The sequence below is a fragment of the Pseudophryne corroboree genome, chromosome 2 (genome assembly GCF_028390025.1).
Source record: "Pseudophryne corroboree isolate aPseCor3 chromosome 2, aPseCor3.hap2, whole genome shotgun sequence".
NCBI classification, from domain to species: domain Eukaryota; kingdom Metazoa; phylum Chordata; class Amphibia; order Anura; family Myobatrachidae; genus Pseudophryne; species Pseudophryne corroboree.
The window spans coordinates 638,893,423-638,920,715 of NC_086445.1; the positions used below are offsets into that span (position 1 = coordinate 638,893,423).

The following is a 27,293-nucleotide window of genomic DNA, read 5'->3' on the forward strand; positions in this document are numbered from 1 at the left end:
TTCAAACATAGGCTCTGCTGCTTCTGAGGATAGAATGGCTTACATAGCACTAATTAGCTCAGATATACACTGAGCTGAGACCTTCCAAAGTGCAATGAGTCCTCAGCTAAACATGTGTAGACTGTGAAGATGTTGTATTATGTCTATGTGATTTACTTACCACCGACCTTTAAGCCTGCCTTTGCTAAGAGACTGTCATTCCCTAGATGGATACCTCAGAATGAAAGATGCATGTAAGGGTTAATAGGATAACCTATCGCTGGTATAAGAGCTGGCATTACCTGCTCAGCTACATTGGATAATGTCTGTGCAAAATAGCCCATGAAGGTTCAACCAGAACCTGTGCCTGCCTCGTTTACTCAAGAGTCTTTGGAGACAACTAACCATTTTGCACATAATCACCTTGAACCACGATAGGTTAACCTCAGTCTGCAACATGAATCGAGTGTTTGTTCTCCTGTGGAAAGTGTATTTTCCTCACCTGTGCCGTTCTTAGACATGATAAAAAAAATCACACACATTTATAGTGCTATTACACAATTTGACTGTAATCTGCAATATGAGCACATAATCCACTACAAATATATTTAAAGTATGCAGGAGAAACATATTACTGCATTACCTTATATAGGAATTTTAAACATATTCAGTTGCACAGCAAAAGAAAACCACAGCAATAGTTATCAGACTCATATGCATCAGGCACTTTATCTAACTTTTCGTACTCAAAGGTAGATAGACACTTAGGCCCTCATTCCGAGTTGATCGCTCGCTAGCTACTTTTAGCAGCCGTGCAAACGCATAGTCGCCGCCCACGGGGGAGCGCATGTGCAGCCGAGCGGTACAAAAAATATTTTTTTGCAGTTTCTGAGTAGGTCTGAACTTACTCAGCCCTTGCGATTACTTCAGCCTGTCCGGTCCCGGAACTGACGTCAGACACCCGCCCTGCAAACGCCTGGAAACACCTGCGTTTTCCCTACCACTCCCAGAAAACGGTCAGTTGACAACCATAAACGCCCTCTTCCTGTCAATCTCCTTGCGATCGGTTGTGCGAATGGATTTGTCGCTAGAAGCATTGCACAGCAACGATGCTGTTTGTACCCGTGCGCATTGCGGTGCATACACATGCGCAGTAGTGACCTGATCGCTGCGCTGCAAAAAACGGCAGCAAGCGATCAACTTGGAATGAGGGCCTTACTGCTGTAAAGCCTGTACTCAGTAGAGTGGGATACAGGGAGACTCACCCCGCTTCCAGGACCGATCAATACGTTTGCGAACACTGAGTGGATCCAGACGCTACTAGTGTACACTGCCGCTCCATGAACCAGTCACACAGCTGCCTTTGCTGCGACCGGGTCCCCTACGTGTACAGCGTCTCAGGCGATGGCGGGAAAACAGTTCATGGAGACTCAGAGGAAACTGGTCATGAACCAGGGGGGCAACCAGGAGAGCGTCTGACTCCCCACTGCTGACATCAACCCTAGGGATCGCGGCCTCATACTATTCCTGGGGCCTACGATCTCTAAGGCCTAGCGCTGGTGCACCCGAGGTGGCAGCCGCGTCAGCGACTGTTTGGTAGTCTCCTCCCAAAACATCGCGGCTGTATCCGTATTCCCCACTAAGTGGAACTGATGCCTTACCTTCTCCCCGTGCTCCGGCCACAGCCTGATAACGTCTGCTGTACCTGCTAGTATATACGACACAGACGCCCGCTGAAACAGCACTGTACTCGTGGGTAAGTGTTGTCGCGACCCAGCAGAGAGTTGTTGGAGCGACTCTTTCTAAGGTACGTATAAAACGCTTTTTAGACAGGTCACTCAAGAAAAAATAGTAAGACTATAAAAATAAAATAAGAAAGCTTAGGGCTGCTAAAAACCAGCAGCCCTCTGACCATGGTCCGTTTCCTGCCGCACCAAACAGAAAACTGATTTGCCTGAGCCAGGATGCGGGGATATATGGACGGGCCCATTGCATGCTGGGAGAGCGAAAAGCTTTGACCGATTGGTGCAAATCCGCTGTCGCTTCATCATATGCCAATGTTATCCTGTGGATCCTGCCGGAGAAATATATTGAATTTCAATTATCACACAATATACTACAATCTTTTAGCAGCATAAATATACTAAAATGTTAGCTGTTATGTGAAATTTCATTTTCATTTATTGTGCCCTATATTTTATTGAATGACCAACATACAACTAATAATGAGAAGCGATGTTCATCTCTATAAAAAAAAATACTATCTGATGCACCCCTGATCCCAGTCTGTTATCTCTTCCTCTCCCATTGCCAGCACCCCTCTTGCCATCCTGCTGTCACTACCACCCTGTTCCCAGCTGCAGCATCCCTTCTCTCAGTCTGCTGTCCCTTCTCCTCACAGTCCCAGCAGCACCCCATCGCTATTCTTTCCCCTCCTAGTACCAGCACCCATGCCAGATATATTACATATATACTGTATATATATACACATATATATTGACTGTGATAAAATTATGCCATCATGTTGGCATTTAGTGACCGTTGAACTTGCCTCTGAACTTTACCTACTTGTGTCAGCGATGCTGACGAAAGTGGGAAAGTGATAGGATGGTGACAGACACGGTCACGAGCTTTCTGGCCTCCCAGGATGCATCGGGGCTTCACCATATAATCCCGCCCACTGACTCAGTCAAATCAGTTCTTTCCACAGCGATTTAGGCAGGAGCATCAGGTAGAAACCTATTTAGGCGATAAGAACACACATGCATACCCTTCCATACAAGAAGGAAGAGGTTTAGTGATTGTCAAGCTCCTCAAATCAGGTGTGCCAGGGTGGGACCCCTGTGGATACCTGTGGACATAAGAGAAATCACGTTATCAACGGTAAGTTCTTACCATAACGTCTATTTCTCTGGCTGGGTCCACAGGATAACATTGGGATTCCCAAAGCCAATTTTAGTGGTGGGGACGCTCCTGATTACACAGGAGGACCTTTCGCCCGAAGTCTGCGTCATGAGAGGCAAAAGTATCGAAGGCATAATGTCTAATGAATGTGTTTATGGAAGACCATGTGGCTGCCTTACAAATCTGTTCTGCTGAAGCACCATGTTGTGCTGCCCAAGAAGGACCTACCTTACGTGTAGAGTGTGCAGAGACATTAGCTGGAGTAGGGAGATCTGCATGAGAATAAGCTTCTGATATTACCATTCGGAGCCATCTCGCCAGCGTCTGTTTACTAGCAGGCCATCCTCTTCTATGAAATCCGTAGAGAATGAAGAGAGAATCTGTTTTCCTGATGGCACTAGTACGATCTACGTAGATTCTTCTTGCGATGCTTCTCCCGCAGAAAGTCCCGATACCTGAAAAGCTGGGACTACAATCTCTTCATTAAGGTGAAACTTTGAAACCACCTTTGGAAGATAACCAGATCTCGTTCTGAGAACTGCTCTGTCTGGAAAAAAACTTAGGAAAGGAGACTTACACGATAACGCTCCTAAATCTGACACTATTCTGGCTGACGCCATTGCCACTAGAATAAGTACTTTAGCCGTTAACCATTTAAGATCTGGTCTCTTAAGTGGTTCAAACGGAGGCCCCTAAAGGAATCTAAGAACTAGATTCAAATCCCAGGGAGCTGCAGGAGGAACAAATGGAGGTTGAATATGTACAACTCCCTGAAAGAAAGTACGTACATCCTGTAAATCAGCAATCTTTCGCTGAAACCATGCAGTTAATACTGATACTTGAACTCTCAAGGAAGCTACTTTCAAACCTGTATCCAATCCTGCTTGAAGAAAATCCAAAGTCCTGGATACTCTGAAAGATCTTGGATTCAAACTTTTTTCAGTACACCAATGAATATAGGCTTGTCATATTCTATGATACACACGAGCTGAAGAAGGCTTTCTTGCTCTGAGCATAGTTTGGATTACTTGTATTGAAAGTCCTCTAGCTTCTAAGATAGAGGCTTCAACAGCCACGCCGTCAAAGGCAGACGATCCAGATGGCTGTGACAACAAGGACCCTGCATTAGCAGATCTGGACGTTGAGGGAGCCGTATCGGTGCTTCCACGGACATTCTCAGTAGATCTGTGTACCAATGCCTTCTTGGTCAAGCTGGAGCTATTAGAATTATTGCTCCCTTTGCTTGCTTTATTTTTCTCACTACTCTGGGTAACAGAGAGATTGGAGGGAACAGATACGCCAGATGAAATTTCCATTCTACTGACAGTGCGTCTACAAGGACCGCTCCGGGATCCTTTGTTCTAGATCCGTACCTCGGAACTTTGTTGTTTAGACGAGACGCCATGAGATCTCTCTGGTAGACCCCATCTGTTCACTAGTGTCTGAAACACTTCTGGGTGTAATGCCCATTCGGTTTCCTGAATGGTGTGTCGACTGAGAAAATCTGCTTCCCAGTTCAGAACACCTGGGACAAACACTGCTGACAATGCTGGGAGATGGAGCTCTGCCCATCTTAGAATGGGCTTTACTTCCTCCATCAATCTTTTGCTGTGAGTTCCTCCTTGATGATTGAGGTATGCTACTGCTGTCGCATTGTCTGAGCGAATCTGGACCGGTATTCCTTGCAGACTGTCCTTTGCCTGAACTAGAGCCATATGAATGGCCCTTATTTCCAACAGATTTATTGGCAGGCGACTTTCCCTTGCGGTCCATTTTCCCTGGAACCAAAGGCTTCCGAGTACCGCACCCCAGCCTTGCAGACTGGCATCTGTTGTCAGGACTTGCCATTCTATTATCCAAAAGGATCTCCCCTTGTTTAAATGGTCTGTCTGTAGCCACCACGCTAGAGACCTTTTTACGTCTACTGGAAACTTTATCATCTGCTTTTTTATCGTCTGATGATTTCCGTTCCATTTGGTCAGAATAAGGTGCTGTAATGGTCTGGAGTGGAATTGCGCATATTCCACCATGTCGAAGGTTGATACCATCAGACCCAACAGTCGCATTGCTGCATGGACTGACATCGTCTGGGCGTGCAACGCTTCCTGAGTCATGACCTGCAACTTGACCATCTTTTTCTCTGGTAGAAAAACTCTCTGTAGATCTGAATCCAATATGGCCCCCAAATGGACCATCCGCTGTGACGGATTCAGAGACGACTTTCCCCAATTTATGAGCCACCCGTGTCTCTGTAAACAAACTATTGTCTGTTGAAGATGGCTCAAAAGCAACTCCTGCGAATGTGCTAGGATTAACAGGTCATCGAGGTATGGGAATATTCTTATCCCTTGCTTGCAGAGATAAGATGCCATAACCACCATAATCTTGGTAAACACCCTGGGTGCTGTTGCTAGCCCGAAGGGCAAGGCTTGGAACTGGAAATGTTCCTGAAGGATGGCAAACCTGAGGTAGCACTGATGAGACAGTGCTATAGGCACATGTAGGTAAGCATCCTGTACATCCAGAGATACCATGTAATCTCCCGGTTCCATAGCTAACATTATGGAGCGTAATGTCTCCACGTGGAACCTTGGGATCCAAATGTATTTGTTTAACATTTTCAGATTGAGAATTGGTCGATATGACCCATTTTGCTTCTGGATCAGAAATAGATTGGAGTAAAACCCCTGTCCCCTTTGTGAGGGAGGTACTGGGACAATCACACCTGACTGCAGTAATTTTTGGACTGCTTCTTGCAGGACATTGGCCTTCGACTATATACGAGACGGGCTGGTGCAAAAAAATCTTTGAGGAGGCTGCCTCCTGAATGGGAACCCTTAGATACCACCTTCTGCACCCAAGCATCTGTTGTCGACTGCTGCCATACGTGTGCAAAATGAAGGAGTCGGCCCCCAACCCTGGAATCCTCCAGGCCGAGGCCTATCTCTTCAGGCTGATGGTTTCTGTTCAGGTCTGGAAACTGGCTTTTTGCTAGCCCACTGCTTCCTACCCCTGGTTTTGAACTGGGGTTGCTTAGATTCCTCTTCAGCTTTCGCTTTGCCAACGAAATGAGCAAAACTTATAACCCTAAGTCTAAGGGTTCAAAGTAGCCGGAAATCTGTCCTTTTTTGATTCAGCCTCAGATTCTATGATATCAGATAATGGTTTCCCAAACAATATATTACCAATGAAAGGCAATGCTTCCAATTCTTTCTTGGATTCCGCATCTGCTTTCCAGGTACGTAGCCAAATTGCTCTGCGAGCGGCTACTGTCAAGGCTGAAGCTCTAGAAGCAACTGTACCCATATCAATTGCTGTTATTTCCAAGTATTGGGCAGAATGTCTTAAACGGCTTAAATGATACTCTTGCTCCCTATTAGGAGAAGAGATGTCATTCTCTAGTTCCTCTATCCATTCGCCCATTGCCTTTGCTACCCAGGCTGAAGCCATAGCAGGTATTACCACTGCTCCTACAAGAGAAAATAAATTTATCAAGAAGCTATCTACCCTTCTGTCTGTGACATCATTTAGTGAGGTAGATGACAGTGGTAAAGCAGATTTATGCACAAGTCGCAGTACATGTGCATCTACTTTTGGAGGAATGTCTCTTTTCGAACAATCCACAGCTGGAAATGGATAATAAGAATCCCATCTTTTCGGAATCTATACTTTTTACTGGGCGTCGCCCAAGACTCATCCATCATTTCCGTCAGCTCATCCGACGCTGGGAATTCAGTTTTAACTGATTTTGTTCGTTTAAACACAGGTGCTTTAGATTTTAACACTGTCTTGGCTGGCTCTTCCAAAGAGAGAACAGCCTTCACAGCATCAATAAGTTCAGCTACATCCTCTGAACTAAAACTCTGCGACTGATCATCATACGAAGTATTTGAATATACTGTATCATCTTGTGTAGTCTGCCACATAGACGCATCTGTCTTAGTCTTACCTGTCCCTTGGTTACTTGTAGAGGCTACTGGAACCAAGCCGTAGGAAGGGAGCTGCATGTATGGGTTAATAGTGTAACCTAACACTTGAGGTGGTGCTACCGGAGTTAACCTGTCCGCTATTGAAGATAAAGTCTTTGCGAACATATTCCATGGTCCACCAGCTACTAGTCCCCGTTTGCAAAACACGGAGGTACCGGAGACGGTGTGGATTGAGCTAGGACGGCTCATTGAGATACCCCACACGGCGCGGCTTCCAGATTGTCCACTGAGGCTCTGGTGAGTGTCTCCATCCAGACTGTGGGACAGCACCAGGGAGCAGAGACCGAAGGATCTCCTGCCCAGTGGTAACTGTGTGCACACAGCTATTAATACACGTGTCCTTTTTTTTTTTTTGCAATAGCCATCCATTGCCATGAACTTATGATTTTTGCAACTGTCTAATAGAACACAGTTGCTAGTGACTTTTTGCTCTATCAACTAGCAGTATCAGTGTGCACATACAGAACCCACAAAAGGCTTTTTACCTTCCAGGTGTTACTTATATATTAATTATATGCTAATAGGATTATCCACTATTGATGCTTTAATTGTTATTTTTTATAAATAAGTAAGGCATATTTAGTGCTAATTCACATATTGTGATGTTTTAAGATTTATTACCCCCGGGAGGTTGTAATTTCTATATGCATTTTAGAAAATAAATGTTTTATCACATTCTGGTTGTCTAGCGCCACTTGTTATTCGTTTTATATATTCCATGGTGGCTCTGTTGGTGGTTGAACCAAATCCTGTTTTTTACTTTGCTGAAAAGCAAAACAGTTCGCACAACCCCTCATAAGTGACCAATTGGTCCATACCAATTAACCCTGTCTTACAAGATAAGCATGTTAGGGATGTAGGAGTGCTTGATAAATTCTCCTCGTCACTTTTGCCGCTCACAGACATGGTAATAATCTGTTAATGACTACACAATTTGTGACTGAAAATCACCCATATATGGATATATAGAAGTGAAATCAATCTGACCACAAACGAGCACCTGATTTGAAGGTCAGAACAGGACTGACGACATAGAAAAGTCAGCACACATACTAGCAGTCAGTCACATGTTAAGGCATTAGACACTGTCATATGAGAATACAACCCCCATAACAACTTACAAGTAAGTAGGAAAATTGTACTTCTGTTTTAACCGATTCTTTTTCAAATATAATATGCAGAAAACAAAGTAATATACAGATCTCATATGCAATATGTACTAAAAATTAACAATTCATACTAACAAGTAGAGAGAATTTTTAGTACTGTATACCCTTCCTCCGTAGACCTGGATACAGGGAGACTCACCACACTTCCATATCCAAGCAAATGCGCTCGTAAGACGCTGAGTGGATTCAGACGCTACTGATGTACACTACCGCTCCTGATAACTGATAACGGACACAGTCGCTCACTGACGGACACGGACGCTCAGCGACTTCCACGTGTATGCAGACGCTAAGGCCTGCGACTAGGTCTAGGCGGGATCTCTAGTGTACACAACCGCAGCATCTAAGCTGCGACCGAGTACCCTCGTGGTAGCGTCTGAGACGGAAGTGAGGTCATTCAGTTCATGGACGGGAGATGCGCGGAAACTGGTCATGAACTCGGAGGAGGGGCGGCCAGGAGAGCGTCTGAATCCCCCTGTTGACTTAAACTCTAAGGATCGTGGCCTCTACCTAGTCCTGGCGCCTATGATCCCTAGAGCGTAGCGCTGTCGCACTCGAGATGTTTGGCGCATCAACACACTGTTTGTAGTCTCCACCAATACAGTGTAGCTGTGTCCGGACTCCCCTAGTAAGAGGAAATCCATAGACTTACCTTCCCCCCATGCTCCGGCCACAGCCTGGTTACGTCTGCTGGACCTGCTAGAACATCCGACACAGACGCCCGTCGAGACAGCACTATACCGCGAAGGTAAGCGTTGTTGCGACCCGGTGGGGAGTTGTTGGAGCGACTCTTTCCCGTATGCGTTTAAGACGCTGTTAAGAAAAGTCGCTCAAAAAAAAAAAAAAACATTGTAAGCCTATAAAAATAAAATAATAAAAGCTTCAGGCTGCTTTATCTACAGCAGCCCTGTGACCATGGTCCGGCTTCCTGCTGCACCAAGCAAAAAACTGATTTGACTGAGTCAGTGGGCGGGATTATATGGTGAAGCCCCGATGCATCCTAGGAGGCCAGAAAGCTCGTGACCGTGTTGGTGCCATTTCCGCTGTCGCTCAACCATATCCCAAGGTTATCCTGTGGACCCAGCCAGAGAAGGAAAGAGATTGAGTTAAAGAAAGGTGGTGAGGGAGGAGCAAACAAAAAAAAAATAGATAAATAAAAGCGAGGCAATGCTGTGCATTACAACTATTTTCTCACACAGCGAACAAGACATTTAATTCACGTGACAAATACAACAAGAGGAGTAGACTACAGATGATGGAAAGGGCATAGCAAGGTAAAGTGTGACAGAAGAAAAAAAGATGATATAACATACTGTAACATAGTAACATAGTAGGTGCGGTTGAAAAAAAAGACTAGTAGTCCATCGAGTTCAACCTGAATTATATTGCATTCTATTTAGGTTAAAGGCTATATTCTCGTATATCTTTTCTTTTAGAAATTTGGCTAACCCATTTTTAAATGCATTGACTGAGTCCGCCATTACAACCTTCTCTGGCAGTGTATTCCATATGGTAAGTTAAATGACAAAGATCACATAGGATGTAGCATCCCTTGAAGATTATGCATTTCCTTATTCTCTCAGGTAGATGCACTTTTTTCTTTTAACTCAGCATCAACCAGTTTTCTGTGCCTGATTATTAACAGTATACATTGCATACACACACACACACACACACACACACACACACACACAGGTCACAACTCTGTGTCTCAGAACTACCCTGCAAAACACACTTTACATCCAATTACTACTTACTGCAATTGTTGATCCATTCTTTCCAACTCCTCCTGTAAAGATAACTCTGAAGTAATTGATAGATGAAAATATGGTGCCAGCTACAGTACAAAAAGCTGGAGCAAGTTTCACTTGGACATTCAGCACTGGGATCTTTAGTAAGGGAAACAAAGAAAAAAATAAAATTACATTGCGTAGAATGGCGTATTTTTTATGAGATAAGGAGATTTCTGGTAAAACTTACCATTGTTAAATCTATTTCTGCGAGGTACACTGGATTCCACATGGAATAACATCTGGGTGTAGAGTTGGCTCTTGATCCGAGGCACCAACAGGCTAAAGCTTTGACTGTTCCCAAAATGCACTGCACCGCCTCCTCTATAGCCCCGCCTCCAGGCACTGGAGCTCAGTTTTGTTAACCAGTCCAATGCAGTAGCAGGTAAGAGAGACGGTAGATGTTAGTCACATAGACCCACATTCTCACGACAGGAGAAGGGACTAGCGGCTAATGCCATACAAACCCAAAGAAGCTAAGTGCGCCAGGGTGGGCGCCCTGTGGAATCCAATGTACCTCGCAGAAAGAGATTTAACAATGGTAAGTCTTACCATAAATCTCCTTTTCTGCAGCGGGGTACACTGGTATTCCACAGGGAATAACATTGGGGATGTCCTAAAGCAGTTCCTCATGGGAGGGGATGCACTGTAGCGGACTCAAGAACCCAGCGTCCAAAGGAAGCATCCTGGGAAGTGGAAGTATCAAAGGAATAGAACCTGATGAACGTGTTCACGGAGGACAACGTAGCCGCCTTGCGCAATTGTTCTAGGAACGCGCCACGGCAGGCCGCCCAAGAAGGTCCAACAGACCGAGTAGAATGGGGCTTGATAACAGCAGGAGCTGGGAGTCCAGCCTGCGCATAAGTTTGTGCAATCACCATTCTAATCCATCTGGCCAAGGTCTGCTTATTCGCAGGCCAGCCACGTTTGTGAAAACCAAAAAGTACAAAAGAGAATCTGATCTCCTGATAGAGGCAGTCCTTTCTACATATATACGGAGAGCCCGTACTACATCCAAAGACCGCTCTTTGGAGGACAAACCAGAAGAGATAAAGCCCGGAACCACAATCTCTTGGTTAAGGTGGAAGGATGACACAACCTTAGGTAGATAACCAGGACGAGTTCTAAGAACTGCCCGGTCACGGTGAAAAATCAGAAAGGGTGGACGACAGGACCAAGCGCCTAAGTCTGACACCCTCCTAGCAGAGGCAATAGCCAAAAGAAAAACGACCTTAAGCGTAAGGCATTTAAGGTCCACAGACTCAAGAGGTTCAAACGGAGACTCTTGAAGGTCATTAAGCACAACAGACAGATCCCATGGAGCCACAGGAGGGACATAGGGAGGATGAATCCATAGTACGCCCTGAGTGAATGTATGGACGTCAGGAATAGATACAATTTTTTGCTGAAACCACACCGACAAGGCAGAAATGTGAACCTTGAGGGAGGCCAGGTGAAGTCCTAAATCCAGGCCTTGTTGCAAAAAAGCCAGAAGTCTGGTAGTACTAAACTTGTATGCATCGTAATTCTTAGCAGCACACAAGGTGAAGTAAGAATTCCAGACCCTATAATAAATCCGTGCAGAAGCCGGTTTGCGGGCCTACAACATAGTTTGAATAACTGCCTCTGAAAATCCTTTGGCTCACAGGAGTGAAGCTTCAAGAGCCACACCGTCAAAGCCAGTCTTGCCAGGTCATGGTAAACACAAGTGCCCTGAACGAGGAGGTCTGGGCGTTGAGGAAGTAGAAGAGGACTCTCAATCGAGAGACCCTGCAGGTCTGAGAACCAATGCCGTCTGAGCCATGCTGGAGCGACAAGAAGTATTCCTCCTTCTTGCTTGAACTTCTGTAGTACCCTGGGCAGGAGTGACACTGGAGGGAACACGTATGGCAGCCGAAAGTTCCATGGAATTGCCAGGGCATCCACAAACGCGGCTTGAGGATCCCTTGTCCTTGCTTCGATGACCGGAACCTTGTGATTGTGTCGAGACGCCATCAGGTCTACATCTGGTAGACCCCACTTGTCCACAATGAGTTGGAAGATCTCCGGATGAAGACTCCACTCCCCGGCGTGTACGTCCCGATGACTGAGGAAGTCCGCTTCCCAGTTGGAGACCCCCGGAATGAACACTGCCGATATTGCTGGCAGATGACGTTCCGTCCATTAAAGAATTTTTGACACTTCCATCATTGCCATGCGTCTTTGTGTGCAGCCTTGATGATTTATTTACGCCACCGTGGCGGCGTTGTCTGATTGTACCTCCGGAGTCAAGGAGATCATTTGAAACCTGATCCGGTGAGACAGGCCGTCCCACTTCAAAACGATTCATCTCTGCGGCAGGCGGGAATGAAATTGAGCGTACTCTACCATGTTGAAAGCCGACAATATGAGGCCTAGTACTTGCATCACCGAGTGTATCGACACTCTTTGGCGAGAGAGGAAGCATCTGATTCTGTCCTGAAGTTTCAGGACCTTCTCTGGAGACAAGAACAAACGTTGATTGTGTGTGTCCAGTAATGCCCCCAGGTGCACCATGCTCTGAGCAGGGACCAGTGAAGATTTCTTCCAGTTGATGAGCCACCCGTGGGCTTGTAGGAATTGGACTGTCAGTTCCAGATGATGGAGGAGAACCTCTGGGGAGTTCGCCTGGATCAACAAGTCGTCCAGATACGGCAGGATCCTGATACCCTGACGGCGGAGAAGGGCCGTCATGACCACCATGATCTTGGTAATGAAGGTTGCCAATAGCAAACCGAAGATATTGCTGATGCGACATGGCAATAGGTATGTGTAGGTAAGCATCCTGTATATCCAGGGATAACATATCGTCCTTGGGTTCCAAAGCCAGCACAATAGAGCGCAGAGTTTCCATAGGGAATTTGGACACCCTCACAAATTTGTTCAAAGATTTGAGGTTGAGTATAGGCCAGGAGGATCAATTCGGCTTCGAAACTAGAAACGACGTCAAACAGTATCCCCTGCCTCTGGCACCGGCACGATCACTTCTGTATCCAGGAGGGATTGGAAAACCAAATGTAGAGTTTGTGCTTTTAACGGATCCGAAGGGATAACCATTGAGCAAAACTGGCAAGGGGGATGTCTCTTGAAAGAGATCGCGTACCCGTGAGAGACCACTTCCTGCACCCAGGCGTCCGAAGTGGTCTTTAACTATACCTGGGTGAACTGCAGAAGTCAGCCTCCCACCCTGGGGTCCCCAAGGGGGAGGCCCTCCCCCCATCATGCAGCAGGCTTGTCCAGTTTGGAAGCAGGCTGACGGCCGGCCCAAGAACGTTTAGGTTTGGGCTTAGAGGATTTGGAAGTGCGAGCCTGTCTCGGGTACGCCTGAGCCTTTGCTTTTCCTGGAGGTCGAAAGGAATGAAAAGTAGTACTCTTAGCCTTCGGAACTGAAGGATTAGTACTTGGGAGAAACGCAGTCTTGGCCTACGCCAAGTCGGTCACAATCTTGTTTAGATCATCTCCAAACAGTATATCTCCCTTAAAAGGGAGCATCTCCAGGGCCTTCTTAGAGTCCAGGTCCACCGACCAGGACCGTAACCACAGAATCCGGCAAGCCAGGATAGACGTAGTAGATGCCTTGGCTGCCATAACGCCTGCATCAGAGGCCGCCTCCTGAATATAGTGGGAGGCTGTGGTAATAATAAGATTTTACTTACCGATAAATCTATTTCTCGTAGTCCGTAGTGGATGCTGGGGACTCCGTCAGGACCATGGGGATTAGCGGCTCCGCAGGAGACAGGGCACAAAAATAAAGCTTTAGGATCAGGTGGTGTGCACTGGCTCCTCCCCCTATGACCCTCCTCCAAGCCTCAGTTAGGATACTGTGCCCGGACGAGCGTACACAATAAGGAAGGATTTTGAATCCCGGGTAAGACTCATACCAGCCACACCAATCACACCGTACAACTTGTGATCTGAACCCAGTTAACAGTATGACAACGTAGGAGCCTCTGAACAGACGGCTCACAACAATAACAACCCGATTTTTTTGTAACAATAACTATGTACAAGTATTGCAGACAATCCGCACTTGGGATGGGCGCCCAGCATCCACTACGGACTACGAGAAATAGATTTATCGGTAAGTAAAATCTTATTTTCTCTAACGTCCTAGTGGATGCTGGGGACTCCGTCAGGACCATGGGGATTATACCAAAGCTCCCAAACGGGCGGGAGAGTGCGGATGACTCTGCAGCACCGAATGAGAGAACTCCAGGTCCTCTTTAGCCAGGGTATCAAATTTGTAGAATTTTACAAACGTGTTCTCCCCCGACCACGTAGCTGCTCGGCAGAGTTGTAATGCCGAGACCCCTCGGGCAGCCGCCCAGGATGAGCCCACCTTCCTTGTGGAATGGGCCTTGACAGATTTAGGCTGTGGCAGGCCTGCCACAGAATGTGCAAGTTGAATTGTGCTACAGATCCAACGAGCAATCGTCTGCTTAGAAGCAGGAGCACCCAGCTTGTTGGGTGCATACAGTATAAACAGCGAGTCAGATTTTCTGACTCCAGCCGTCCTTGAAATATATATTTTCAATGCCCTGACAACGTCCAGCAACTTGGAATCCTCCAAATCGCTAGTAGCCGCAGGCACCACAATAGGCTGGTTCAGGTGAAACGCTGACACCACCTTAGGCAGAAAATGAGGACGCGTCCGCAGTTCTGCCCTGTCCGAATGGAAAATCAGATATGGGCTTTTATACGATAAAGCCGCCAATTCTGACACTCTCCTGGCTGAAGCCAGGGCCAGTAGCATGGTTACTTTCCATGTAAGATATTTCAAATCCGCCGATTTGAGTGGCTCAAACCAATGGGATTTGAGAAAATCCAAAACTACATTAAGGTCCCACGGAGCCACTGGGGGCACAACCGGGGGCTGTATATGTAGTACTCCTGTTACAAAAGTCTGGACTTCAGGAACTGAAGCCAATTCTTTCTGGAAGAAAATCGACAGGGCCGAAATTTGAACCTTAATGGACCCCAACTTGAGGCCCATAGACAATCCTGTTTGCAGGAAATGTAGGAATCGACCCAATTGAAATTCCTCCGTGGGGGCCTTCCTGGCCTCACACCACGCAACATATTTTCTCCAAATGCGGTGATAATGTTGTGCAGTCACCTCCTTCCTGGCTTTTACCAGTGTAGGAATGACCTCTTCCGGAATGCCTTTTTCCCTTAGAATTCGGCGTTCAACCGCCATGCCGTCAAACGCAGCCGCGGTAAGTCTTGGAATAGACACGGTCCCTGCTGAAGCAGGTCCCGTCTTAGAGGTAGAGGCCACGGATCTTCCGTGAGCATCTCCTGAAGTTCCGGGTACCAAGTTCTTCTTGGCCAATCCGGAGCCACGAGTATCGTTCTTACTCCCCTTTGCCGTATAATTCTCAGTACTTTTGGTATGAGAGGCAGAGGAGGAAACACATACACTGACTGGAACACCCACGGCGTTACCAGAGCGTCCACAGCTATTGCCTGAGGGTCTATTGACCTGGCGCAATACCTGTCCAGTTTTTTGTTGAGGCGAGACGCCATCATGTCCACCTTTGGTTTTTCCCAACGGTTCACAATCATGTGGAAGACTTCTGGATGAAGTCCCCACTCTCCCGGGTGTAGATCGTGTCTGCTGAGGAAGTCTGCTTCCCAGTTGTCCACTCCCGGAATGAACACTGCTGACAGTGCTATCACATGATCTTCCGCCCAGCGAAGAATCCTTGCAGCTTCTGCCATTGCGCTCCTGCTTCTTGTGCCGCCCTGTCTGTTTACGTGGGCGACTGCCGTGATGTTGTCCGACTGGATCAACACCGGCTGACCCTGAAGCAGGGGTTTTGCCAGGCTTAGAGCATTGTAAATCGCTCTTAGCTCCAGTATATTTATGTGAAGAGACATCTCCAGGTTTGACCATACTCCCTGGAAGTTTCTTCCCTGTGTGACCGCTCCCCAGCCTCTCAGACTGGCATGCGTGGTCACCAGGACCCAGTCCTGTATGCCGAATCTGCGGCCCTCTAACAGATGAGCACTCTGCAACCACCACAGAAGAGACACCCTTGTCCGTGGCGACAAGGTTATCCGCTGATGCATCTGCAGATGCGATCCGGACCATTTGTCCAGCAGATCCCACTGAAAAGTTTGTGCGTGGAATCTGCCGAATGGAATCGCTTCGTAAGAAGCCACCATCTTTCCCAGGACTCTTGTGCATTGATGCACAGACACTGTTCCTGGTTTTAGGAGGTTCCTGACAAGTTCGGATAACTCCTTGGCTTTCTCCTCCGGAAGAAACACTTTTTTCTGAACCGTGTCCAGAATCATTCCCAGGAACAGCAGACGTGTCGTCGGGGTCAATTGAGATTTTGGAAAATTCAGAATCCACCCGTGCTGTTGCAGCACTATTTGGGTTAGTGCTACTACGTCCCCCAGCTGTTCCCTGGACCTTGCCCTTATCAGGAGATCGTCCAAGTAAGGGATAATTAATACGCCTTTTCTTCGTAGAAGAAACATCATTTCGGCCATTACCTTGGTAAAGACCCGAGGTGCCGTGGACAATCCAAACGGCAGCGTCTGAAACTGATAATGACAGTTTTGCACCACGAACCTGAGGTACCCTTGATGTGAAGGGCAAATTGGGACATGCAGGTAAGCATCCTTGATGTCCAGGGACACCATAAAGTCCCCTTCTTCCAGATTCGCTATCACTGCTCTGAGTGACTCCATCTTGAACTTGAATTTTTGTATGTACAGGTTCAAAGATTTCAGATTTAGAATAGGTCTTACCGAGCCGTCCGGCTTCGGTACCACAAATAGTGTGGAATAATACCCCTTTCCCTGTTGTAGGAGGGGTACCTTGACTATCACCTGCTGAGAATACAGCTTGTGAATGGCTTCCAATACCGTCGCCCTGTCTGAGGGAGACGTTGGCAGAGCAGACTTTAGGAACCGGCGAGGGGGAGACTTCTCGAATTCCAACCTGTAACCCTGAGATATTATCTGCAGGATCCAGGGGTCCACCTGTGAGCAAGCCCACTGCGCGCTGAAATTCTTGAGTCGACCCCCCACCGTTTCTGAGTCCGCTTGTAAAGCCCCAGCGTCATGCTGAGGGCTTTGCAGAACCCGCGGAGGGCTTCTGTTCCTGGGAAGGAGCTGCTTGCTGCCCTCTCTTACCCTTTCCTCTGCCTCGGGGCAGATATGACTGTCCTTTTGCCCGCTTGTTCTTATAGGACCGAAAGGACTGCGGCTGAAAAGACGGTGTCTTTTTCTGTTGGGAGGGGGTCTGAGGTAAAAAGGTGGATTTCCCGGCCGTTGCCGTGGCCACCAGATCCGATAGACCGACGCCAAATAATTCCTCCCCTTTATACGGCAATACTTCCATATGCCGTTTGGAATCCGCATCACCTGACCACTGTCGTGTCCATAAACTTCTTCTGACAGATATGGACATCGCACTTACTCTCGATGCCAGAGTGCAATTATCCCTCTGAGCATCTCGCATATAAAGAAAAGCATCCTTTAATTGCTCTAAAGTCTGTAAAATACTGTCCCTATCCAGGGTATCAATATTTTCAGTCAGGGAATCCGACCAGACCACCCCAGCACTGCACATCCAGGCTGAGGCGATGGCTGGTCGCAGTATAACACCAGTATGTGTGTATATACTTTTTAGGGTAGTTTCCAGCCTCCTATCAGCTGGATCCTTGAGGGCGGCCGTATCAGGAGACGGTAACGCCACTTGTTTTGATAAGCGTGTGAGCGCCTTATCCACCTTAGGGGGTGTTTCCCAGCGCGCCCTAACCTCTGGCGGGAAAGGGTATAATGCCAATAACTTTTTTGAAATTAGCCCTTTTCTATCTGGGTTAACCCACGCTTCATCACATACATCATTCAATTCCTCTGATTCAGGAAAAACTACAGGTAGTTTTTTCACCCCCCACATAATACCCCTTTTTGTGGTACTTGTAGTATCAGAGATATGCAAAGCCTCCTTCATTGCCGTGATCATATAACGTGTGGCCCTACTGGAAAATACGTTTGTTTCTTCACCGTCGACACTAGATTCAGTGTCCGTGTCTGGGTCTGTATCGACCGACTGAGGTAAAGGGCGTTTTACAGCCCCTGACGGTGTCTGAGACGCCTGGGCAGGTACTAACTGGTTTGAGGGCCGTCTCATGTCGTCAACTGATTTTTGTAATGTGCTGACATTATCACGTAATTCCATAAACAAAGCCATCCATTCCGGTGTCGACTCCCTAGGGGGTGACATCACCATTATCGGCAATTGCTCTGCCTCCACACCAACATCGTCCTCATACATGTCGACACACACGTACCGACACACAGCAGACACACAGGGAATGCTCTATTGAAGACAGGACCCCACTAGCCCTTTGGGGAGACAGAGGGAGAGTTTGCCAGCACACACCCAAGCGCTATAATATATATGGGAACAACCCTATATAAGTGTTGTATCCTTATAGCAGCTTAAATATAGTAATATCGCCAAAAAAAGTGCCCCCCCTCTCTGTTTTACCCTGTTTCTGTAGTGCAGTGCAGGGGAGAGTCCTGGGAGCCTTCCTCACAGCGGAGCTGAGCAGGAAAATGGCGCTGTGTGCTGAGGAGAATAAGCCCCGCCCCCTATTTCGGCGGGCTCTTCTCCGGAGATTGTGAGATCTGGCAGGGGTTAAATACATCCATATAGCCTCAAGGGCTATATGTGATGTATTTTTAGCCATAAAAAAGGTATTATACATTGCTGCCCAGGGCGCCCCCCCCCCCGCGCCCTGCACCCTCCGTGACCGCTGTGTGAAGTGTGCTGACAACAATGGCGCACAGCTGCAGTGCTGTGCGCTACCTCAGGAAGACTGAAAAGTCTTCTGCCGCCTGCTTCTGGACCTCTTCCATCTTCGGCATCTGCAAGGGGGGTCGGCGGCGCGGCTCCGGGACGAACCCCAGGGTGAGACCTGTGTGCCGACTCCCTCTGGAGCTAATGGTGTCCAGTAGCCTAAGAAGCCAATCCATCCTGCACGCAGGTGAGTTCACTTCTCTCCCCTAAGTCCCTCGATGCAGTGAGCCTGTTGCCAGCAGGACTCACTGAAAATAAAAAACCTAAAAACTTTTTCTAAGCAGCTCTTTAGGAGAGCCACCTAGATTGCACCCTGCTCGGACGGGCACAAAAACCTAACTGGGGCTTGGAGGAGGGTCATAGGGGGAGGAGCCAGTGCACACCACCTGATCCTAAAGCTTTATTTTTGTGCCCTGTCTCCTGCGGAGCCGCTAATCCCCATGGTCCTGACGGAGTCCCCAGCATCCACTAGGACGTTAGAGAAATAGGACAGATATTGTCTGGCAGTATCAGAAAAATTCAGAGGTAGCTCTTCCTCAATTGCTTGAACCCATGCTTCAATGCCTTTTGCAGCCTAAGAGGCTGCTATAGTGGGTCTATGTACAGCACCTCTAAGAGTGTAAATAGACTTCAAGCAACCCTCCACACACTTATCCATCGGTTCCTTCAAAGAGATGTCTGTGGTGACAGGCAGAGTAGATAACACCACAAGACGGGCTACATTTGAGTCCACTGGTGGTGGGGGTTCCCACTTGTTACTCAACTCTGCAGAGATAGGATAACGAGCTAGCATCTTTTTAGACAGGGAAAAAATTATTTTTGAAGAAGACCAGGATTCCTGACGTATGTCAATTACATGATCAGAATGTGGTAAGACTAATTTAGTAACCTTCTGACGTTTGAATTTATCAGGTTCCTTAGACGTATCAGGAGGGTCAATCTCATCATCAATCTGAAGAATCAGGTTGATAGCCTCCACTAAGTCAGGAACATCAACCTGTGTTGTAGAATCTTCATCAGAAGCAGCATCAGCATCTGATGGATCAGTATATTCCCCATCTGAATCGGAAGAATCATCCGAAACATTAGTGGATTGTGAGGAAGAAATGGCCCGCTTAAATGCCCCTTTTGTCCCAGTAGGGCGAGGGTTAGGTTTCTGTTTAACCAAGAACTGATTTAATTGCTGTAACTGGGTTGACAGAGTATCCACCCATGGTGGATTAACTACAGGGACAATATGTGGCTGTAACGGCACAGGAGGTCCCACAGGGGGCAGCCCAAGGTGGATCCTGATTTGCCATAGGTGCTGCGGGCTGACTAGGGTGTGCAGAACACCCAGTACCTGAACACTCTGCAGAAATAATTTCTCAGGTAAATCCGTGGCGCCAGCACTGCATGATGCAGGAGCGTCTGCAAATTTCCCGCCCTGTGTAGCAGACATTATTGGGAATGTAGCCTTAGGGCGTATCAGTACAATATAGCCAGACAAACAAAATACCTGACCAGGATTTAAGTGGTATGAGGTGACTGAAACACACAGTGAAAAATACAAAACAGTATATCCTCTGGAACACTATATGGTACATGAGACCCTGACGCACTTAGACCCCAGGGCACAGAATATAGTGATAGCAATATGTGTGATACACAGAATTGTATCCACACAGCAGCTATAGGCACACATAGTCAAAGGTACAATGCATAAATTATTACATATAAAAAATAAAACTGCACTGGACTAGCAATACTACATAAAGATATGTACTGTATGTATACAGATATAACCATGCACAGTAACCACTGGATGTACATCACAGAATACTTGTACTAAATATTCATATAGAAGTGCACTTGTTCTTAACTAACACTGTCTAAACGACATGTAGAATACTTAAATGTCCTGTAAATGCACAGCGCTGATGACACAGGCGGCTTTACAGAGGAGCAGTTTCCAAATTGTTTGTCTGCTTGTGTGCAAGAGGCATTGAATGGGAGCAGCATTTGGAAGGCATGCTGTTCCTTGTAGTGCCAATGGGAGATCCTGGGGGTGGCTCCCGGGTAAGTTAGCTCTCTGTCTGGAAGCGTTTTAGTAATAGCCTTTATCATGAGGCCTACTGTGACAAATTACATGGCCCTATGTGGGCACTGCTATTATGTAGGTTAGGACTGCTGTATCAGAGAAGCCGTGAAGTGGCCAGCAGCTAAACATGCGTTTGCAAACATTTGTGACTAATTTTCTGAATTTTATTACCAGATAGGTTCAGGGATGGTTACAGGTAATTTTCAGTGTGCGGAAGGGAATGTAGGGGTAGGGATTTGCCCCCCCCGCCCCCCTCTTTGTCTGTTGTTTGTCTGTGACCGCTCCCCCTTCCAGCACCTGATATACAATTATCTCCAGGTATGATTGAGCAGCTTCCAAATTGTTTGTCGGCTTTACAGAGGAGACAGTACCCAGCAGTACCAGGATCAGCGCAGCTCTGTGAAATGGCACCCAAATGCTGACAGGGAGTGAGGGAGAGAGATGCAGCTCCAGGGCGTGAACACCTGCTGTAGATGGCGCCTGGAGCTTGGGGAGGGGCTACAGGGTAGCGTCTTATCACCTCTGCTGGACTTCACCACCGGGTTATTTGAAGCCTATAATAAACGGATTTTAGTAAATCCGACCTGTGCTCCCTGCCCTGGTGGATATAGTGGGGTCCCTGCATGGCCACAGTGTCCACGCCAGCGGCGCGGTCCGTCTCCTGGGACCGCGACCGGATCGCGATTTCGGCAGGTCCCACCTGGGGTACCCTCTTACCTCCTCCCTGAAGGGTGGCTACAAGATCCAAGAGAGCAGCAGCGGTGATGTGTGCCTGATGACCAGAGCGCTTCCACTGCAAGTACCAGGCAACCAGGGTGCGGGAGTATGCAGCGCCGCTGGGGGAGGTGATAGAGCCGCAGCACGGAATGTCAGCTTAACATACACAGCACCTAGTGCCTGTGCTGCGGGGCTACAGAGGAGGTGGTGCAGTGCATCCTGGGAACAGTCAAAGCTTTAGCCTGTTGGTGCCTCAGATCAAGATCCAACTCTACACCCCGATGTTATTTCCTGTGGAATACCAGTGTACCCCGCTGCAGAAAGAGAGAGATGTAAACTTCATGAGTTATGAGCTTAAGGTGTTGATTAAATAAATTGTCCACATTTTCTAACTTCTACCTTAAAATTCTACTGCAGTTGCCTATGCTAAATTAATTGAGAATACTGATTTCAGTAACACCACTTAATTCAATTAACCCAGTTATTTAATTAAGTATGAACTTTATAAACAGGGCTCTTAAACTAGGTACACACTGTCAGTTTTTTTTTTTTGGTTGGCCCGACAATCGGGAAATTGTAGGTACCAATATCTGAGCTACACACTAAAAGATTTTATTTTTAAAATTACTAATTTTTTGCCACATCACACTGCATTTGCATATGTCCACCCACATGTAGGATGATGTAGTGAGAAGAAAACAGGAAATATGGGCAGATTATTGAGAACGCACACACACTGCTCAATATCTGGAGATTGTGGCAGATATTTTTGGTTTGGTACGATAGACCAGAAAATCGATTGTTGGTGTGTGTGGGCAAGATTTTCCCGAATATTCGGCGAAACGCAGACACAATCGTTCGTACACACTATACAATAACTTTGGTCGTTCTTCCAATTATTGGCAAATCGGCCCAATAATTGTATAGTGTGTACCTAGCTTTAGAGTGAAAAAGTGGTCTGTATATTAATTATATCAGATTAAAATATTATTACTAATATAATAATAATAATAATAATAATAAATCATGCTTACTTTCTGCACAATTCACTGTGATTTCTGCAATCAAAAAGGTTTTAGTTTATTCATTTTAAACCTAAGTCCTAGATTTTGTCCTGTTTTATAAATACCTATCTAATCTTTTAGAATATACACATAATTTAGGGCCTAAATCAGACATGATCGCAGCAGCAAAATCTTTCTCCAATGGGCAAAACCCTCTAATGGGCAAAACCATGTGCACTGCAGGTGTGGCAGATATAACATGTGCAGGGAGAGTTAGATTTGGGTGGGTTATATTGTTTCTGTGCAGGGTAAATACTGGCTGCTTTATTTTCACACTGCAATTTAGGTTTCAGTTTGAACACACCCTACCCAAACCTAACTCTCTCCGAGTACCCCCCCCCCCCCCCCCCCCCCCCTTCATCCAGGGTAACATGGTCTTGGTCATTAGAGAAAAAAAATTCTGCTGCGACCAGGTCTGAATTATGCCCTATATTTTGTAATTTACAATACTACAATACAATGCAGTAATCACAAAACAGAAAATAATATTAGTGTTGAACAAGCCTTTTTATTGGCAAATTAATAATAGGATTTTGGTACTTACCGGTAAATCCTTTTCTCCTAGTCCGTAGAGGATGCTGGGGACTCCAAAAGGACCATGGGGTATAGACGGGATCCGCAGGAGCTTGGGCACACTGAAAAGACTTAAACTGGGTGTGAACTTGCTCCTCCCTCTATGCCACTCCTCCAGACCCCAGTTATAGGAACTGTGCCCAGGAGAGACAGACATTTCGAGGAAAGGATTTTTGTTTAAACTAAGGGCTACAAACTTACTAGCCCACACCAGAAACATACCGTACAACCGTAGTAACAGTAAACCAGATAACAGTATGAAGTAACCACAGCAACAAGCTGAAACAAGAAATACACAACCCGTGTATAAAGTAAACTAATTTTACCAGCAAGAAACAATGCAAGAAACAGTCCGCACTGGGATGGGCGCCCAGCATCCTCTACGGACTAGGAGAAAAGGATTTACCGGTAAGTACCAAAATCCTATTTTCTCTTACGTCCTAGAGGATGATGGGGACTCCAAAAGGACCATGGGGTTTATACCAAAGCTCCAGAACGGGCGGGAGAGTGCGGACGACTCTGCAGCACAGACTGAGCAAACGCAAGGTCCTCATCAGCCAGGGTATCAAACCTATAGAACTTAGCAAAAGTATTTGAACCCGACCAAGTAGCTGCTCGGCAAAGCTGTAACGCCGAGACTCCTCGGACAGCCGCCCAAGATGAGCCCACTTTCCTGGTAGAATGGGCTTTTACTGACTTCGGCACTGATAGCCCGGCCGAAGAATGAGCCTGCTGAATCGTACTACAAATCCAGCTTGCAATACTCTGTTTTGAAGCAGGATGACCAATCTTGTTAGAAGCATACAGGACAAACAGTGCCTCAGTTTTTCTGGCAACAGCAGTCCTAGTGGCGTAGATCTTCAAAGCTCTCACAACATCCAGAGATTTTGGAATCGCCACAGCCTCCGTAGCCACCGGGATCACAATAGGTTGGTTAATGTGAAATGAAGAAACCACCTTTGGCAGAAATTGTTGACGAGTCCTCAATTCCGCCCTATCCGAATGAAAAATCAAGTACGGGCTCTTATGAGATAAGACCGCCAACTCTGACACTCGCCTGGCAGACGCCAGCGCCAACAGCATAACTACCTTCCAAGTGAGAAATTTTAACTCAACCTTACGCAAAGGTTCAAACCAGGAAGACATGAGAAACCGTAAGACCACATCAAGATCCCATGGAGCTACAGGAGGCACAAACGGAGGATTGATATGCATTACTCCTTTCACAAAAGTCTGAACCTCTGGGAGGACAGATAATTCTTTTTGAAAGAAAATAGACAAAGCCGAAATCTGCACTTTGATGGAGCCTGATTTCAGGCCTGCATCTACTCTCGCCTGCAAAAAGTGGAGAAAGCAAGTGAAAATCTTCCGCAGGAGCCATTTTAGACTCACACCAGGAAACATACTACCTCCAAATACGGTGATAATGTTTCGCCGTAACCTCCTTCCTGGCCTTAATGAGAGTGGGAATGACCTCCCCGGGAATCCCCTTACGAGCTAAGATCTGGCGCTCAACCTCCATGCCGTCAAACGCAGCCGCGGTAAGTCTGGAAACACGCATGGACCCTGTAACAACAGGTCCTCTCTTAGAGGAAGCGGCCAAGGTTCTTCCACCAGTAATTCCTGATGATCCGGGTAACAGGCCCTTCTTGGCCAATCTGGAACGACGAGAATCGCCTAAACCCGTGCTCGTCGAATGATCCCCAGTACCTTTGGAATGAGAGGAAGTGGAGGGAACACATACACCGACTGGAACACCCACGGAGACACCAGGGCATCCACTGCACTGGCTTGGGGGTCCCTTGACCTGGAACAATATCTCGGGAGCTTCTTGACGAGACGCCATCATGTCGATCAACGGAATTCCCCAACGTTTTGTCACCTCTGCAAATACCTCTTGGTGAAGAGCCCACTCTCCCGGATGGAGATCGTGTCTGCTGAGGAAATCTGCTTCCCAGTTGTCCACTCCCGTTAGGAAGACTGCTGACAGAGCGCTCACGTGTAGTTCTGCCCAGCGAAGGATTCTTGTGGCCTCCGCCATTGCCGCTCTGCTCCTTGTTCCGCCTTGACGGTTTATATGTGCCACCGCTGTGATGTTGTCTGACTGTACCAGGACAGGTCGACCCTGAAGAAGGCTTCTTGCTTGTAGCAAGCCGTTGTAAATGGCTCTTAACTCGAGAACATTTATGTGGAGACAAGCTTCCTGTAGTGACCATTTCCCCTGGAAATTTCTTCCTTGGGTGACTGCGCCCCAGCCCCGGAGACTTGCATCTGTTGTCAGAAGTACCCAATCCTGAATACCGAACCGGCGTCCCCCTAGGAGGTGAGAACTTTGTAGCCACCACAGGAGAGAAATTCTGGCTCTGGGAGATAGACTTATTTTCCGGTGCATGTGCAGGTGAGACCCGGACCATTTGCTCAGCAAGTCCCACTGAAACACCCGGGCATGAAATCTGCCAAATGGAATGGCTTCGTACGCAGCAACCATTTTCCCCAGAACCCGAGTACAGTGATGTAAAGAAGGAAGAAGAAATACTCTCTGTAAATCCGTGTCCAGAATCATGCCCAGAAAAGGCAGGCGAGTGGTCGGAACCAACTGAGATTTTGGCAAATTGAGTACCCAACCGTGCTGTCGCAGAACCGACAGTGACAAATTCACACTTGTCAGCAACCGTTCCTTGGACCTCGCCTTTATCAGGAGATCGTCCAAGTATGGGATAATCGTAACTCCTTGTTTGCGAAGGAGAACCATCATTTCCGCCATGACTTTGGTGAAAATCCTCGGAGCCGTGGAAAGCCCAAACGGCAACGTCTGAAATTGGTAATGAGAATCCTGTATCGCAAACCTGATGCGAAGGATGTATCGGGACGTGTAAGTAGGCGTCCTCTATGTCGACTGATGCCATAAAATCCCCCCCTTCCAGGCTGGCAATTACAGCTCGAAGAGATTCCATTTTGAACTTGAAAACTTTCAAATATGAATTGAGGGATTTTAGATTCAGAATCGGTCTGACCGAACCGTCCGGTTTCGGCACAACAAAGAGGCTCGAGTAGAACCCCTCCCCCCGTTGGGACGAGGGTACGGGAACAATGATCTTTTTTAGACACAATTTTTGTATCGCTGCCAGCACCACACTTCCCTGTCCGGAAGAGCCACTGGTAAGGCCGAAATGAAGAACCGGTGAGGGGGCATCTCCCGAAACTCCAGCTTGTATCCCTGAGACACAATCTCTAGGACCCAAGGATCCAGGTCTGATTGAATCCAGACCTGACTGAATATTCGCAGACAGCCCCCCACCGGTCCGGACTCCCCCAGGGAAGCCCCAGCGTCATGCGGTGGACTTGGTAGAGGCAGGAGAGGACTTCTGGTCCTGAGCGCCTGGCACTGCAGGCGGCTTCCTTCCTCTTCCTCTACCTTTTGAAGCGAGGAAGGACGAACCTTTTCCACACCTGTATTTATTGTGACGAAAGGACTGCATCTGCTGATGTGGTGCCTTTTTCTGTTGTGCGGGAACATAAGGAAGAAAAGAGTACTTACCCGCAGTCGCGGTAGAGACCAGGTCAGCCAAGCCGTCCCCAAACAAGACAGTACCTTTGAAGGGTAAAGCTTCCATAGCTCTCTTGGAGTCGGCATCAGCATTCCATTGATGGATCCACAACGCCCTCCTGGCCGATATTGACATGGCATTGGCTCTTGATCCCAAGAGACAAACATCCCTCGCCGCATCCTTCAGGTAATCTGCAGCGTCCTTGATATAACCAAGAGTCAAAAGAACATTATCTTTATCAAGGGTATCCATATCATTAGCTAAATTCTCAGCCCATTTAGCAATAGCACTACTCACCCATACCGACACCACAGCAGGTCTGAGCAATGCACCCGAATTAGCGAAAATGGACTTCAGAGACGTCTCCAGCTTGCGATCCGCCGGATCTTTGAGAGCTGCCGTGTTAGGAGACGGAAGCGCCACTTTCTTAGACAAACGAGATAGAGCTTTGTCAACATTTGGAGACGCCTCCCATTTTTCCCTGTCATCAGAGGGGAAAGGATATGCCATATAAATCCTCTTGGGAATCTGCCACCTCTTGTCCGGCGACTCCCAAGCCTTTTCACAAAGAGTATTCATTTCATGAGAGGGGGGAAACTTCACCTGAGGTTTTTTTCCCTTGAACAAACAAATCCTTG

The 27,293-nt window shown here is 47.2% G+C and overlaps 1 protein-coding gene across 2 annotated transcripts in view; it reads right to left on the bottom strand.

Annotated features, from left to right (window-relative positions):
- Nucleotides 1-27,293, bottom strand: part of CEPT1 (choline/ethanolamine phosphotransferase 1) — a 508,394-nt gene that overhangs the window by 86,078 nt on the left and 395,023 nt on the right. For both annotated transcript variants that reach the window (XM_063954949.1, XM_063954948.1), the window contains exon 6: nt 9,799-9,930. In XM_063954949.1, coding sequence (XP_063811019.1) covers nt 9,799-9,930 — 132 coding nt within the window. The remainder of the gene's footprint in view (nt 1-9,798; nt 9,931-27,293) is intronic.